We start from the raw sequence: 16782 nt of genomic DNA on the forward strand, positions 1-16782 counted from the left end.
AACATGCGCTTCAGACAGTATTTCAGGTTACCATGAAGAGAAACTTGTGATTTATGCTTTTTGATGGCAGAGCTTAAAAACCATGTATCTCTCAAAAATATCCCCCTTTCAGTAAGCACCGAGTGCACTCTATGAACAGAACTGGCAGATACCTCATCTAGGTTTGGAAATAAAACTACTTGGGCTCATCTAGCTGGTAAAGCATTTCAAATAAAAGTATGTAAAATAACAATTAGAAAGCAACACTCCAGAGCGGCAATGGTCATCAGTTTTTCATTTTACTTAACCTTCCATAATTTGAGTTTACTCAAAAATTGAACACTGGTCCAGTGGTTTGACAGAAGCTCCATGTAGAAGTTCTTCCTTCTATCACTCTGGTACCTCTACCGTTTCAGGATCTACCATAAAACCTGTGCATTACTGTGCACATTTGTGTTCTTTTTCAGCTTCCATATCCGTTCCAGAGTCTCAGACAACAGCCTGAGCCACTGGGCTTTGTGCTGTCTCCAGCTTGCTCGTAAACACTCTTAAGTAGCTGAATACTAGAAAAATGATATAAATCTTTCTCAGGCAGGCAATGAAAGAAACCACCTCTTTCCTAGTGTGATGGCTTCCAAGAAAGCACTTCTAAACACTGCCAATAGTTAAAAAAAACAGCACGTTTCTGGCCTAAGCAGCCAGTCTAGCCAACTGGAGAACTTAATACACCTATTATCACCCAATTAGCTTGTAGCTTTAGCCCACACCTTTTTAACAGTGCCTGATGGAGAAGAACATACTAAGTCCTTAAATCAGGTTTTAATTTTCTTTCTCCTCTTTGGCTTGGTCTACAACACCATTCATGTTTACTCAAAAAAGTCAAATTATCAATCCTTTAACACATGCCATATTGCTGTACCTGTTCCAGAGGCAACATTGCTCCCAGTGCAATCATCAATCTGACAACTCGAACGCTGCCTCAGAAAAGCATGCAAGAGTCCCATGGACGTGGCCATCGCAGTACATTAAGAGATCCTGTTTATCTTCCTACTAAGACTCAGGCATCTGAAGAAAGATCTTCATGTCTACTGCCTAAGATTGGCACGGGAAAGTACTAATGATGTGTTGTGCCAATCCCAGAAGCAAAGAAATCACATAGACAGATATGGGTCATTACTTAAAGCTGGCACAGAGAGAAAATAGCTGTTCTGGAAATCCTCGGGGAAGAAGAGAGGTGCATCACCAGGAGCACTGTCACATTTAGGACTGGGTGGTGGGATTTGGTTCTTAACAGTCTCAGTGCTGATAGTTACAGAAATGCAGGTTCAAGAACATTTCTCTAATGCCCAGTTTAGACATTGTTAAAACCTTAGCCTAGTAGTTTCAACTTATTACTGATGCTGCAAGAAGAACTCTGAGATTGCTAGTTCTCATTGATCTTTTCACCTTACCAGCTCACAGGGCTTTTGGAAGGTGCTTAGACTGCATCTCACAAGCAGACAGTAACAAATGCATTCATTTCAATTTTCAGGATAAGGTAAGAAGAAAATACTTTACTGGCACAGCACGCTGCATAGCAGAGCTAAGAGAAGAACCCAAGAACCCCAACAGCTCCCTGGCCTATCCTCTGCACAAGAGACCACACTGCTTCCTACTTGCACAAAGAACAAGAACAGATCACTCAAAACACAGTGTGACCTTCACAAAAGTGGAAGCTAGAGACATTCTCGGAGATAGTTCCTGTCTGAGCAGCAGCACGTCCTTCAGGAAAGCAGGCAACACTGGTTTCAATGTTTCTAGCAGGTGACATAACCCTTGTTACTCTCATGCCAGTCTAAAAAAGTGCCTCGTTTCCTATCTGAATGGAACTTACAACCTTTTCAGTCATCATTGCTCCCAATTTTTAGTATCCTTTTTAAAATGCCAACAGCAACACCGAGAGTGCTCCTGTAAAAGTTTCACCAATGCCAAATATAAAGTTAGTATAAATCTCCCATTTCTACTCAAGATTCTTTTTGTACCTGCGAGCAGCACACTAGCCACACAGAATTGTGTTAGGAAGTAGTGTTCAAGCAATAACGTACAATAAAGCCTCATACTCTTTCAGCGGCACTTTTCCTCCAAAACAGAGTCCTTCACCTATGGCCTGAATGTTATTTATTAGGTGGGTAATGTTACACTACACGTTTGGCTCTATTAAAATGCAAATAGTTTACTTGCCCTTGGCTTACCAAGTAATTCTCATCAGTCTGTATCAGTGAGCTGTTCCTATCATAATTCACAAGTTTGGTCTCTCTTCCATACTCATATAATTTACAGCCTCTGTTAGAAGTAGATTTTGTTTCTTTTCAACCTATTAATAAGGCTAAGTAAAGCAAGGCCAAGAACTGGTTGCTGGAAGATCCTGATGGAAATGCACTCAGTTAAGCACCATTTAAAATTAAATTGAGACCTATGAGTTAGCCACATTTTAATCCATTTAATGTGTGCCATGTTGATTTTTGTATTGGTTAGGTTTTCAGTCAAAATATGATGCAGTACCAGTCAAATGCCTTACACAGCCTAAGTATATATGACAACAATATTACCTGTGTCAACCAGGCCTGTCACTTCAAACAAACATACGAAGTTTAAAGATGTATACTTATCTGCTCTGAATTCACGTATCCACAGCAAAAGTAACAAACACTGGCCAGGCTCCTTACACAGGAAGGCACACCATTCAGCTTAAATGGACTCTTTTTTAATTCACTCATTTAGAGGCAATTGTCATTATTTTCTTGGGGGGCAGGGGAGGGAAACGCCAATGCACCACATTGTTTTCACTAGCCTGGAAGAGAAAACACTTATATATATATAGATATATAGATATATAGATAGGTGTGTATATATATACACACATACGTGTGTGTGTGTGTATATATACGTGTGTGTGTATATATGTATATATACACAATAGTGTATATATACACAGAATATACATATATGAATATACAGAATATATGCACACACACTTTGCGCAGATTTGTTTACAAAATATGTAGCATTTTTATACCATCCAATAAGAGGTACATGATTTTAAACAAATCTTATAGAAATGACATGTTATTGGAAATTTACACGTAAAAAAATCCAGCACAAAAAAATCCAAAAGCTAAAACAAGATTTTGCTACTAATCAGTGCTTCTATCACCCTTCAAGAAAAGAGAAACACAGTTATTTATATGTGATGTAAAGGCAACATTGAGGGGTTTTTTGCTTTTTTTAAATTAACCACCAAATTTAACCCCCTAAAATTACAAAGAATAGAAGTCCATTTACAGATCAAGTGCAGTAAACTAAATGTTCCTTCAGCACAAAGCAGCACTAGAGAAAATAACTGGGAGAGGGAAGGTGGAGGCCAACTGGCTTAGCTAGGGAGGCAGCAGGTGGCTTCTGCAGTGGCCACACAGGTCAGAGTCTCCATCCTGAAAGCACAGACAGAACTGAAGACTGTATTTAAATAACGGTTGCACAGAGCTGATGTTCAGGCCTTTGCCTAGCTTCTTTCAGCAGTTTGACAAGTGATTTATGGTTATTTTTTTAATTTATTATTCTGTATCCAGTGGGTTGGTTTTGCTTCTGCAGTGGCTTGTCACTGAGAGGAGTCATAAGGAGGATCTTGCAGACAGTTCTGCCACTAACATTTACCACAGGTACTTGACACTGCAGTTGTCAGTGGTGATTTTGAAATGTTTACACTGGACAAATGTGTGTTCCGAGCGTCCAAAATGGCTTGAAAGAACATACGATGTGGGGGCACCGGACGGCCTGGAAATCCATTGCATTTACAGAAATGGAACTGCCATTTCCAATCACGTGGCATCTCCGCAGTTGTGTGAAGCATTTGGTGTCAATGTCAGCTGAACTCAGAGAGGAGTGGCTGGCCTTTGCATCAGGCGTCTGTGATCCAAGCAGGTTGCGGAGCCAAGAACATGCTGCTAGCAGAAGGGCAGTCTACAGCTGTGGATGACAGCTGTCATGCAGTCAGCAATGCCTCACAGATGTCACCTGTAGGAACCATGCGTTCCATGCTAATTCACCTGAAGTCCCATGAACAGCAAAAGATAAAAATGAAATGAAAGGGCCAGGTGGATCCGGGTGTAATATTACTATCCTTTGAATGTAGTGTCATTTTAGTTGTTAAATAAGGGGCTTGACCAGGAGGACTCTATTTTGTCAGGTGAGCTGGACAGGAAGCTCTTGTCTTGTGAAAATGAAAAGGAGATCTAACACTCCTTGTGCTAAGTTTTACAAATTAAGATTTCTGTATTCAGAAGGTTATTTTTCAGAAGATAAATCTATTCAAGTCACACTGTGTAAAAACGTAGAGGCAGACAGGAATTGTTCAGCTCTAACTATCATACCAAGGACCGGACTCGGGAGCATGAAGTCAGGAAGGGCTTGATTTTTTAAGGAAGGCCCAGCTGGATCATACTGTGCTGGCAAGCAGAAGTGGGGGTAGTTTCTCCATTTTAGAAGCTGGTTTGGAAAGTCGTTTCTGGGGAGGTGGTAAGAGTGACCTATTCACAGGCTCTTTTTTTTTGTGGATGGAAAGACTGGGAAGGTATACAAATCTCCACAGTGGTCTGCAATCCAGCTTGGGAGCTCAGTGTTGAGAAGGGATGGGGCCAGATGTGTTCAGTATTCTTAAGAACCAGAAAACATGTCCATTGCAGCCTGTTGTTGCAGGGGACAGAGAACTTATTCCATTATTTGTAACATGTTCTATATGCCAATACCCCCAGCTGGCACATACAGCAAAGTAGATACATTGCATGTACAGATTTAACACATCTCACAGCCATCCAAAGAGGCATCCAGGGAATAATATGGGGAATGAATTCAGCTATGTTCTCAGAAAGTCTGAAAGTCTCCCTGGACTGCAGGCACACACTGCAGCAAATACATAAGAAAGGCAGCCTTATCTTGGATGCCAGGAGTGTGAGGACTAGTGGAGGAGGGATTATTTTCCTGTAATAGGAGCAGGGAATATCTCAAAGTATAGAAAGGTGCCTCAACTCCACGAAGATGACAGTGGAGAGGTTCAGAATCTAGAGGAGAAGGGTGATTCTGGTGACCCCTTGCCAAGGAGGGGGCATCCTGCCATGAAGAGCCGAAAGTTTTCCAGACGTATGTAAGAGCATGTGCACAAGGCTAGCGAATGAGCGCAAACAGGGTTATGGAAAACATTGAGAGAATCACTCCACGGGTGGCTTGTGGCTCGATAACAGGATTTTTTGGGTAGAGGAGCACACAGCACAGGGGCACCTCAGAGCTGGAAGCCTTCCATGGGAGCCTCGCACTGCTGGAAGATGTACTGTTGCTGGTTGAGATCCACCTGTGGGGCAATGCTGCTGTCTTCATCCTCTGTTCCAAAGTAGTGCTCAATCAGATCAAAGGCCTTCTGATAAATCTCTTGATTCTCATGGCTCTGCAGGAATTCAATCTTGTCCAGGCCTGCAGAGAAAAAGAAGTATGTAAAAGTTACAGCTTGGTGAATGCATGATCATTTTCAGTCTGTTGTGAACACCAAGTTGCATGACAATTCTCTCCCACCTTCAGAAAGAACAGGTCCCTCTGTGGAGGCCCTTACCCAGCTTGTACTCTCCACACCCAAGGAAAAACAGGTTGACCTACATAGTTTCCTGTAACTGTGTGATATGTTTCATACTCTCTGTCTGCCTCTACTCTCTCACTAAAACAATGAATTCAACAAGCTCTAATGTGTAAAGAACAAGGCCCCAAAGACTTTTTCTAAAGAGACTTTTAAGACCATGTTTTCTGAAAGTGTGTTCACAGTGCTTTGTTTCCAAGGACCATGACTACAGAATCACATAACTGCAAGCTGGAAGAGACTTCTGGTAATCATCTGTTCCAACCTGCAGCCCAGCCCAGCCCTACCACACCACCAACACCAGATCAAGCCAGCTGTGTTTAGCCAACTCTTGAGAACTTCCAAGGATGGCGCCTCCATCATCTGATGTGTATCGTGTATATACAATGCAGTTAATGCAACCAGTTTTTGGGCAGACAAGCATGTGGGCAAACTCAGGCCTTGGTAGTCAGAAACAAATGAAAGTAATACAGCAAGCTAAACTAGCTTTGATGCTTCAGGATGGTGCTGTAATGAAATACAAGTCTTAGCCACTCTAGTAAATCTCTAACACTGGGAACTGTAGTGGCTTTCTTGCCTGCTCCTTCTACTATGTATGAAGACTAGAGTAAACAATTCTCTGATACTCTATAGACATTTCTGCAACACTGACATGAAAAGGGAAGTTAAAACCTAGAACCAGGGAAGAAAAAAAATAATCCTATTCTGGTATAACTCTTCCCTGGAAGTCAAGGTAACCATGAAGGGAACCATGGTTCAAGAAACCACGTTCAGTGATCCTCTTCTGTACTGCACTCAATAACCCATTTTTCTTTTTGGTAATAAGTACTTGCCAATCAACACGGAAACTAACCTTAAGAGCAGCAGTAGCTCAGAACAGGGATGAAATGATGCTGGTACATGCCAGAACCTCAGCACAGCAAAGGCAAACAAGGAAGTTGGTGCTGCTGCCATAATTCTACAGGGCAGCAGAGAGGGAAAGGAAAGGTTTGAAACCTGAGTGACAGAGCAGTGCACCTGAACTTTTATCCACTGTAGAGGGAAGATACTGAGGCTGAATGGCACCCAGAAGGCTCCCTCAGCATCAGAAGAAATCAAGAAAAGGAGATCTGCACACACTGTCTACAATCTCCATACAGAGATAATGTAAAAGATGGAGAGCATTGGTAAATGGAGACTTGTCAAAGAACAGTTAATTTTCAGATAATAGTGATAAGGCAATTAGTAGAATTTGGTCTACTGAAACTCTAATGGGTTCATGACCATTGCTTTAAGCCCTGACTTCCACAGATGTTCTGCTCATACCATATGCTTCCTCAATAAGAGCGCAGTACGGATTAATGCCAGTTCCACTGCGTTTGGATTCCTGCTCTCCAAGCCTCAGGATGTTCTCCAGGCCATTCAGCGCTACTTGCACAATCTTTGAGTCCATTACTGTAAGGAGGTCGCAGAGTGGTTTAATGCATCCAAGTTCTACTAAATACCTGAAAAACACAACACAGAACTCAGTAAATTGTCTGCAAAATTACAACTGGTGTAGCCATTTAAGCACTTAGCATGAAGGTCTGAAGAACCAAAACAATCAAATAAAATTAAAATCAATTGGAGAACTGGAGAAATTAGATAGATAGATAGATAGAGAGAGAGAGAGAGAGAGAGAGAGAGAGAGAGAGAGAGAGAAAGAAAATAATAATTTTGAAATGTAAATTTATAATTCTATTATTTATAAACGCTTTCTATTAATATAAACCATATTAATTTATTTATAAATTTATTATTTTATTTTATACAAAACAGCACCTAAGCATAATGTACCAGTATAAGTCAAACAGGAAAAACAATGCACACGGTGCCCTTGTCTGAGGGACTCAGCTATTCCTCTCCAGACTGCTAATGCACTTGGTTACACTGTACAACGATCACTAGGAAATTAGTTTGAAAGTTGCATTTAGTTTTTTCACATAAGAGCAACGGTTCAATTAATGAAGTAAGTATTACAGCTGGAACACTTATGTGATTTCTCCCTAAATGAATGAATGGCTCATTCATAACTCAATACAAAGACACGGTCTCTCTGGATACAAACACTAGAAGCATACAGAAAGGTTTTCCAGTTTCTAGGTTATTAGTTTGATCTCTTGCACAAACACTAGTTCACTCAATTGCATTGAAAGATTTGAACTATTTCATACTTGATCTGTTCAGCAGAGCCTCCAGATGTTGCATTTGTGATTGCCCAAGCAGCTTCCTTCCTTGTCCGAAACTCAGCCGTTTGCAAAATATTTATAAGAGCTGGAAAGATATGGGCATCTATGACTGTCTGCAAACAGAAATAACATATCAGGGTTATGATAAAAATTCAAAATAAATTCCTTGTCCTGAGCTAGTTAATGTCTATGCTCAGCACAACACGTTAAACAATGAAACATTAACTTATCAAGGGGCAAAAATCAGTTTTCAGCTTTACAGTCAGATGAAAGTCACTGCCATATCTAATGTGTTACTTAATCATAACCTTTACAGCAAAAGAATGCCATAATTCCCTTATTTTTCCAGTTAGTGAACCACTCAGCTATTAAGTCAGTAAACCACTAAGTCATTAAGATCCCCTAAAGAGAGAAAAAAAACTTCATAAGCCTGTGTGTCATAAAACATTTCCACTGGGTGAGACAACAGAGCAAAGAGAGATTGTATTGTAGGAGCTTCTCAAAACAAGCAAGTACAATATATTCTTTCCTGGTAAAAAGACAAAGCAATGAATAGTTCAGTAGTATGGGTAACTGCTTAGCTCACCAAACTGATGTAAGTCAAGTGAGTATTTAGTCAGCAGCTGAGAGTTTTAGTAACTTCCTCTGAAAAGAGCCTTTTGCAATATGACACAAATGAAACCAGTTCAGTTACATATGACAAGGATCTAAAACACTTTCATAAGGATCATTTGAAGAAGCAAGAACTTAGGATTACGTTTTTAAACTACCATTTACAAATACAAGTCATCACAGATATGGTAAAGGCAAATTAAAAAACAAAAAAGCCAAAAAGATTGTTCTGAAGGAGCTCCGCAGAAGAAAGCTAACAGATTTCATACAGCAAAAAGCTACAGTCAGTATGCAGTGTGGATGGTGACCCAATGGAAAAAAAAAAAACCAACCAAAACACAAATGTGTGGTATTTATTTTACCCTTCCTGTTTGCCTGGGCATCCACACTGCATCTTTCTAAATCCGCACCACGTATCAGTTGTATCACAAGTCCCACAAGCACTGTCTCCTTTACCACAGAATCTGCAGTTCTAGCCCTCAAGAAAAACCACTTACGCTTCCACCATGCCATGTTATATTAGATTTGTACTTTGCGAAGAATATTGGCAAAAAGCCCTTAACTGAAATTTTTGAACGTGAATGCTGCGAGTCATAGGTCATAAACAGGTGTCAGCTATTTAAAAAGACAAAAGAAAGTATCTTAAAAAGACAGGATGTGTTTTTCCCCCAACATATTTCTTACTGGTGAAAAGCACTTTAAAAATATACAAAAGCAACATACTGTAAGGGTACGTGGAACGTGAGAGCATCTGCCTCATTAAGGTTATCAGATCAAGGACCTTTTCAGCTCAAAGGGAGATATAAATAACAGGAAAGTAATAAATAAAACACAGTGACACAAACCTGATAGACAAGGGATGAGAGAGACAATCACAAAGAGAGAAAGTGTCCAGTCACTAATTAATAGGCTATTAAGAAACTACAGGCATGGCTTTGCAGAGAGCCGGCCTAGACTTTGTAACTGATAAGACAGGGACAAATAAGACTATGCAAAACTTTATAACAAATCTTTTCTTAACTGTCTTACCACATAATCTCCCTCTCTAGCCCACATCAGTGCTGTAAAGATTAGGTGCTAGCAACTGAGACCAGCGTAAGTGAATTTGGGCCAGGAACTAAAACAAGACCTCAGGAGAAACCCTCGTGTCTGTGGGGCCAGCAACTGCAGTGGGTTGGGGTATCAGCATCAGTAGCTGGAGGGGCCATGGACTAGGGAACATGTTTCTGGGGTGACCAGAAAGGGTGAATTCAGGGCCAGCAACTGGTGTCAGACCTTGGGCGAAGGAGCCCCTGCAGCGGGAGCAGGTGAGGGTCCCAGCACAAGCCACTGGGGAGCTTCACGGTCCATAAGGACCGTGTGCCTGGATGCCAGCTACTCAGGGGACTGGGGTGAGGGTCTCTGCATCCCAGCTGGAGTGGGACTGCACGTCACAGGACCCACGTGCCTGGGCACCAGCTCCATGGGGTGGGGGATTTACATTTTCCCCTAATGTGATGGTGGGAGTGGAAGAGCACAGTATGCATAATTTGCTGGCAAACTTGAAGCTGCACTAGGTGGCAAGTAGGAGGCCAGGATCCAGGCACGGCCAGGCGGCCTGTGCTGATAATTGAGGGATCTGCAGTTGTGAGGATGCTTGAGACAAATGCATGCACCTGCTTGCTAGCCAGAATCAAATTGGAGTAGCCCATGAATAGAAGACAAGTACAGTAAGAGTTCACAATCCAGGCATAGACAGCAGACTGGCAGAGAACCCACACTGATATTCAAAAGATCTGTGAATGTGCATGGCGCTTCTGGATCTAGAGAGTGAGGGCATGCATGTTTTCACTAGTTCACTTCAGTCCTGAGCAGCTGGAGAGCAGAAAATGGACTTGGCAGTCTACACTTACATTTTGTGTGAGTCCAGGTGGTGCTACACAAGGGTGTTGTCAAGGTGGAAGCCCTTACAAGAACAGTGCGTGTTAAGGGATGTTAAGTATTCCGTAGCAAAAAAGCTCGATATAGATCTAGGCTAGGAAACCTGATGGCCTTAGTATTTTACTATTCTAGCAAAGAACAAGTCAAAAATCTCATTATCGCTTCTTGCGTCCTCTCCCCAAAAGAAAACTTTTACATGAGATTCTTTTCCTTAGAAAGTGTTGTCTTAAAACCAACTTCTTCAGTTGGTACTAAAACCAGAGCATGCAACTAAGTCACCACATCTTAGCTGACAGGCAGTAATATACTTTGAGCCTTCTTAATAATAAAAAAAAAAGTTACCTTAAAATGTTTCAATATAAACTTGTAAAATAGTAGGAGAATTCCAGAACAAAGAGAACTAGCAACGGGAGGGCAGCAAGTGGGAGAATCACAAAAGATTGTTATTGTTTTCCTTCTGGCTCAATCAATTTTGAACTCTTTGCTTCAATGCAAAGACTGGTGGGTAAAATTACTCTTCTCAGAGTGGAGAAATGTGCATTTGAACCTTTTCAGAAGGAACTGAATCCAGACCTTGCATCTCTTGGGTGAGTGCTCTTATTTCAAATGCTACTTGTGTCTATTTCTATTTATTTCTATTTCTTATTCTATTGTATAAAAGGCTATGGCCACCTTGCTTACTTTCTGCTCTACACTGAAGTTGGCTATCTTTACCCAAACAGATCAGGTTAAAACACCACAATGAATTGCAGCCTCTCATAAGGCACTTCACTGAAATAGACTGGCTCAAGAGAGAAGCAGATTATCAGTCTCTATGTTTTTGTGTTTCCTATTGCTTGACATGCAATGCAAGTGTTGTCACCATCTCACCCTAGCATAAGTCCCAGTTAAAGGTACTTAACTGTCCCTCTGTAGTACAGCAAAGTTTTTCAACTAGCATCTGTTGACAGTCGAAACTCTCAGAACTTAGATTTTCTTTTCAAAAAATACATTAACTAGGTCAGAAAATAGTTTGCTTTAGCCTTAATATCTTCACTAGATTTCCAAAGTCCAGTTAAACTCAACAAGGGTGGAAACAATAAAACATTATTACAGAGAAAGTGCTAGCAGAATCTATTACATGTCTTGCAGCCTTGCCCACAGCAGTTAGTCTTGAAAGCAAATTAGAATTCCTAAGGATTCTTAGCTCTATGACATTTTATATGGGAACAACAGTTATTGTGGAAACAGACCACGTTTCCCTTTCAATTAAATTCCTTCTAAGTGATAAAATATTAGACTACTAAAATACAATATTTTTTTTCTTGAAGAAGAGGAAACCTCAGGCAGAGCAAAACCTTAAAGGACTGTGGCAGGATGAGTTACCTAAAACTTCTGAGAATTTAGAAAGTGTTAACTCAAATTACTTTTTTAGCACTACTACACTCTGCGTGCCTGACATGTAGAAGTAGGTTGAAGACTAAAGTAATATAGCGTATATAAAAATGCTCAAGATAAGCACAGCATTCAAACAAAATGCACACAGTTAAGGGGTTTCAGTTCAACAAGAACTTTAAAAACATGTGAAAAAAAGAAATTTTAAAATTGAGTTGTAAACTCAATGTACAAACTACTGCAGATCTCGCTCTTCTTCACCTGTTCAAACGTTCCACTAGTCCTTGAAAAACAAAGTGCCTTGGCCATTCACAAAAATAGCAGGCAACTGCCTCATACCTACCATAAAGGATATTTAAACATTCCTTCTGAGCTGCTGATATATTGTAACACTTGCATTTATCTATGTCCTCTAAAGGTGACCAGAATTATTCAAGCACGATAACAGCAGGCCAACAACGTAACCAAAACTTAAACATTCCAAAACCTGTATCATTTTATACAGATTTTTCCAATCCAAATTACTCTTGTGCTTGCATGTAAGAACAACTCATACCAACGTCCTGCTTCCAACAGCAATCAACATCAGATGCACAAGAAAGCGTAAACTCTAGTCATGTTTATTTTTCTATTTCTCCTTTTTAAGTATTCACAGTTGCAGCAATGAGTTCCAGTCTGACTACACTCTGTCCTGGTTTCAGCTGGGATAGAGTTAAATTTCTTCATAGTAGCTAGTAAGGGGCTTTGTTTTGGAGTTTTGCTGGAAACAGTGGTGATAATGTGGAGATGTTTTAGTTGTTGCTAAGTAGCAGTTACACTGGTCAAGGACTTTTTCAGCTCCCCGTGCTCTGCCAGGTGCACAAGGAGCTGGGAGGGGGCACAGCCAGGACAGCTGACCCCAACTGACCAATGGGATATTCCATACCATATGACATCATGCTCAGTATATAAAGCTGGGGAAGAAGGAGGAAGGGGGGATATTGGGAGTAATGGCGGTTGGCTTCCCAAGTAACCGTTAAGCGTGATGGAGCCCTGCTTTCCTGGAGATGGCTGAGCACCTGCCTGCCCATGGGAAGTAGTGAATTAATTCCTTGTTTTGCTTTGCTTCTGCATGCAGTTTTTGCTTTACCTATTAAACTGTCTTTATCTCAAACCATGAGTTACTTCACTTTTACTCTTCCAATTCTCTCCCCCATCCCACCAGGGGGGAGTGAGCAAGCGACTGTGTGGTGCTTGGTTGCTGACTGAGGCTAAAACACGACACACCCGTATGAGAAGGTGTGTTCTCATTTGTCCTAAATGCAGCACCTAGTAATTTCTGATGCCTCTTCCTTCAAGGATCTTGCTCAAAAGCAAAGAACAATACTCCTCATTCACCTTCTCAGATGCCACTCATGTTTCTACAGTATTCTGCCACATCTCCTCTCACTTGTCTCATAGTCTACAAAGTTGTTCCTCATATGGAATCCAGCTGACATTTTATGGTTCCTGTTTACCACCCACTGCTACCATACCCTCTGAAAAGGGATCTGCATACAGGGCAACGCTGAAGATTTATACTAGAACAAGAATAAGGATTCCCTTTTTTACTTTTTTTTTTTAATCCCCTTCCTGATGATATTCACATTGGTTTTAGGCTGCTACTACTAGGCACTGAGCGTGGTATTTCCAAAATACATTAGAAATCTCTTTTCTACATAATAGGTAATCCAGAGCCCATCCTTTAATACATTAAACTAATACTGAAATTTTTGCCCAACTGCATCTGTCTGCAGCTGTTGGAACTGAACTCTATCTTGACTTGTAACTGCAAGTCTTTCAGAAAACTGAAATATAATTTTAATTGAAATCTGAATCTTTAAATTTAATTTGAAATTGAACTGAATTGTAATGCTCAGTCCTTTAGCAAATCTGGCCCTTATTTTTGAAGTGTCAACTTTATTGCAGTTTATTGTTTTGGATTTGGTGTTCTTTGATTTGAGGTTTTTTGTTTGTTTGGGGTTTTGTTTGTTTGTTTTAAAATGGTATCCAGGTGCAATGGCCATCCAAGAGAGTTGCCGGTCTCTCAGGAACATTCTAGCCTTCTTATTTATTTTAATCAAGCTTCGTCACTTTATAGTATTTCATTTTTAAAGAGTGAAGCGAGATAAAAGTGTATTTTCAGAGTTTTATTACATCTGCCTGAATGTTGAATCTGAATAATTGTAGTCATTAGGGAGCAGGTCTTCACCGGTACTATATTAAATTAGTGTTTTGAGCTGGTCAACACCAAGTGAATTTGCTTCTTCTCCTTTGACTTCCCACAAATAAATCACAGTATGCAAAAATACACACGTACATTTAGTATGCAAGTGCTGGCATCATGTGTCTACATAAGATTCATTACATAAAGCAACCAAGTCTTAAAGCATGACTGTTTTCCCCCTCCTGCAAGCTGTCTCATCACCTTTAACTCATCAAGATTACAGTCACCACCCTAGCTGGCAGCTGTGAATATAGCCCTACTGCTATGATCTCCTCCTCCTTGCTGCAAACTTCAGTTTGTAGAGGCTTCTCAGTTACTTGTGTTCCAGTTACCTTGTTTATTGATTCAATTTACAACTGCTTTTTAAGCAGCATAGAAAATATTTGTAAGCTAAAGCTACTTAACATGATGGCATGAGTACAAAACGACTGCCATCCAAGAGTCACCAAGGAAGCGCTTCAGATCTTCAGTTCTATTGGACTTGTATGTTGTTGACAAAGACACCTAAGCCTATATAGAGCAAACTTCTAGCCAGTTTACACAAGGTTGCTGCTGATGTCAGGAAAAACCTGTACTACAATGAACAGCACTTTGTTGGGGTGTCTCCAGCTTTTAGGGTCTGTCATACAAAAAAAAAAAAAGACAGCAATATACACTGCTGAGTTTTTCAGGCAGAATAAAGGGATTAAAAGTATTATTGGTCTGCTGCTCTCAGTGTGGTATGATGTATGGGATTCACCACATGTAGAAGCCTGAAAACAGATTTTGTACTTAAACACAACCTTAAACCTGAAAATTATTGATCTCTGACTTTTGCTGGTTCTCAAACAAATATGACCATGTCGGCAATGCCATATTTTGCTCCTAGTTGAGACACTTTTTGAAGTCCTGCCACCACAAGCATGTGAAGATTTTAGACCACTTGTGCAAACTATGGCGTAAACCAAACATACTTTATACTCAAGTAAGTTGATACACAGTTTGCCTGTGTAAACCACAATACTGTGTGAATCATCTCATTCCTTTTCCACGTCCCTGGTGTTACTGTGGTCTTTTTTGGAGAAGTGCCTCTGACAATTCTTAGCTTGTATCTTTACCCCAATTTCTAAAAATATATTTCATTCCAGAGTTTTTAAAACCGACAGGCAATGTATCATTTGCTACACTTGTCCATGTCACATTTCAGTAAGGACAGGAAACCCTAAAGGAAGAAAACATACGGCACAAATCCTGTTGCTACCATGCCTAGCCATACTCAGATTTCCAGATGTTCTTGTGAGAAGTTAAGGTATATTAGAAAAGAATTTATAAGTTTCTTAACCTGTCAACAGGAGAGAACTCTTATGATGTCTTCACTGTCAGATATGGAAGATTGTGTCTGATGTATTGCCTTTCATAGCTTTTCAACAGGTTGCGAAGTTAAACACAGAACATTTTCTGAGGTATGTGGTAGCCTTTCATACCCTTCAGAAGGGCCGACAGTCAGGATTTAGCTTCAGTTGTGCAGTTCTCCTTCTGACTCCCAGGAAGATGTAGTTCCCCTTCTCCCTGACTGGGGAAGCTATCCACTGAAGTACAGCAAAGCTGTATACAAACTAGGAAATTAACAAACAAAAACTATACTTAGTGACAATCATGACTGCATCAGGATATACACATCCAACCCAAACCTTAAAAGCACAGAAATAAAGAGGGGAAAGACTGCGGTATTCCACGACACTTTTCCGTTGCCTAGGCACTGCCAATAACACACTCTGAAAGGCTTTCACTTCCACCTTTGGTGGCAAAAAAACCCCAAACCTCCTGTGCTTTAATAGTGGCTACAAAAGAAAGTTCAGTGCTTACTTTCACACATTTCATGCATGCTGACTATAATACTGCCTTAACACTAGAAAGGGTTTACTTGACTGTGTTTGAGTGCAATTCTGATGGTGATAGGCTGCTGTCTTATCTTTTAGAAATGGCAGTGAAAGCCTTTGGAGCGTGCTACCAAACAGCATTGTAGGCAGTATGAAAGTGGAAATGAATAGATAAGTCCTTCCCTCTAAGTTTAAATTTCTATACTTTAGAGTGGGTGGATGGAAGGAGTGTAACCCAATGCAATCTTAAACAACACTAAATATAGCTCTGTCTGTTAATATTGGTTAGGTAAAATACCTATGAGATTTACCAAAATATTTAATTTCCTTCTTGGTGTGCAGAAGGGATGGCTAGATTATGACTTGAGCACTACGTGAAGTTTCCATAGTATTCTAACGTCCCAACTGCTACGCAGCAACAACCCACTTGTTAGATCAGCTTGCAATACTCGCAATAATGTGGTTTACTACGCCAGGCAGACATTTAACTTTCAAGAAAAAATTACCATGTATTGAAATTATTCTTGCCCGATTTCTGGCTAAGTTTGTGCATCTTCAATATCCAATTAGTATCACAGAGACTGGAATAGATCTGGCTACAGTCTATGACCTCTACTAGGAACTATCAAGCAATTTGGAGGGACAGGGGAGAAAGGAAAATAAATTATTTAGTTTAGAGCTGCATCTATATTTTAGAATTCCTTCTGTCAGGAATATCAATTCTCAACAAGTAATGTTTTAATTGAAATGTGAAATTAATTTAGACAGAAAAAAATACTTCAACTCACAAATAAGTTCATCCATGAACTTAATTAAATCAGATATTCTTCAGATAGGAATTTTCCTTTCTCCTCACTACTAAAAACAGACTCTCCATTTTAGCATATGACCATCTTCAAGAAACACTTTACCAAATGTCATTTTCCAATT

The 16782-nt window shown here is 40.2% G+C and overlaps 1 protein-coding gene across 1 annotated transcript in view; it reads right to left on the reverse strand.

Moving 5' to 3' along the window:
• Nucleotides 1-3010: 3010 nt before the first annotated feature.
• Nucleotides 3011-16782, reverse strand: part of KPNA1 (karyopherin subunit alpha 1) — a 52521-nt gene continuing 38749 nt past the window's right edge. The window contains exons 12-14 of the mRNA XM_075108207.1: nucleotides 7828-7955; nucleotides 6941-7119; nucleotides 3011-5478 (exon numbers count right to left, since the gene is read on the reverse strand). Of these exons, the coding sequence (XP_074964308.1) occupies nucleotides 5291-5478; nucleotides 6941-7119; nucleotides 7828-7955 (495 nt within the window). The 3' untranslated portion in view covers nucleotides 3011-5290. The remainder of the gene's footprint in view (nucleotides 5479-6940; nucleotides 7120-7827; nucleotides 7956-16782) is intronic.

This window comes from Phalacrocorax aristotelis, chromosome 1, assembly GCF_949628215.1.
Source record: "Phalacrocorax aristotelis chromosome 1, bGulAri2.1, whole genome shotgun sequence".
Taxonomy (NCBI): Eukaryota; Metazoa; Chordata; class Aves; order Suliformes; family Phalacrocoracidae; genus Phalacrocorax; species Phalacrocorax aristotelis.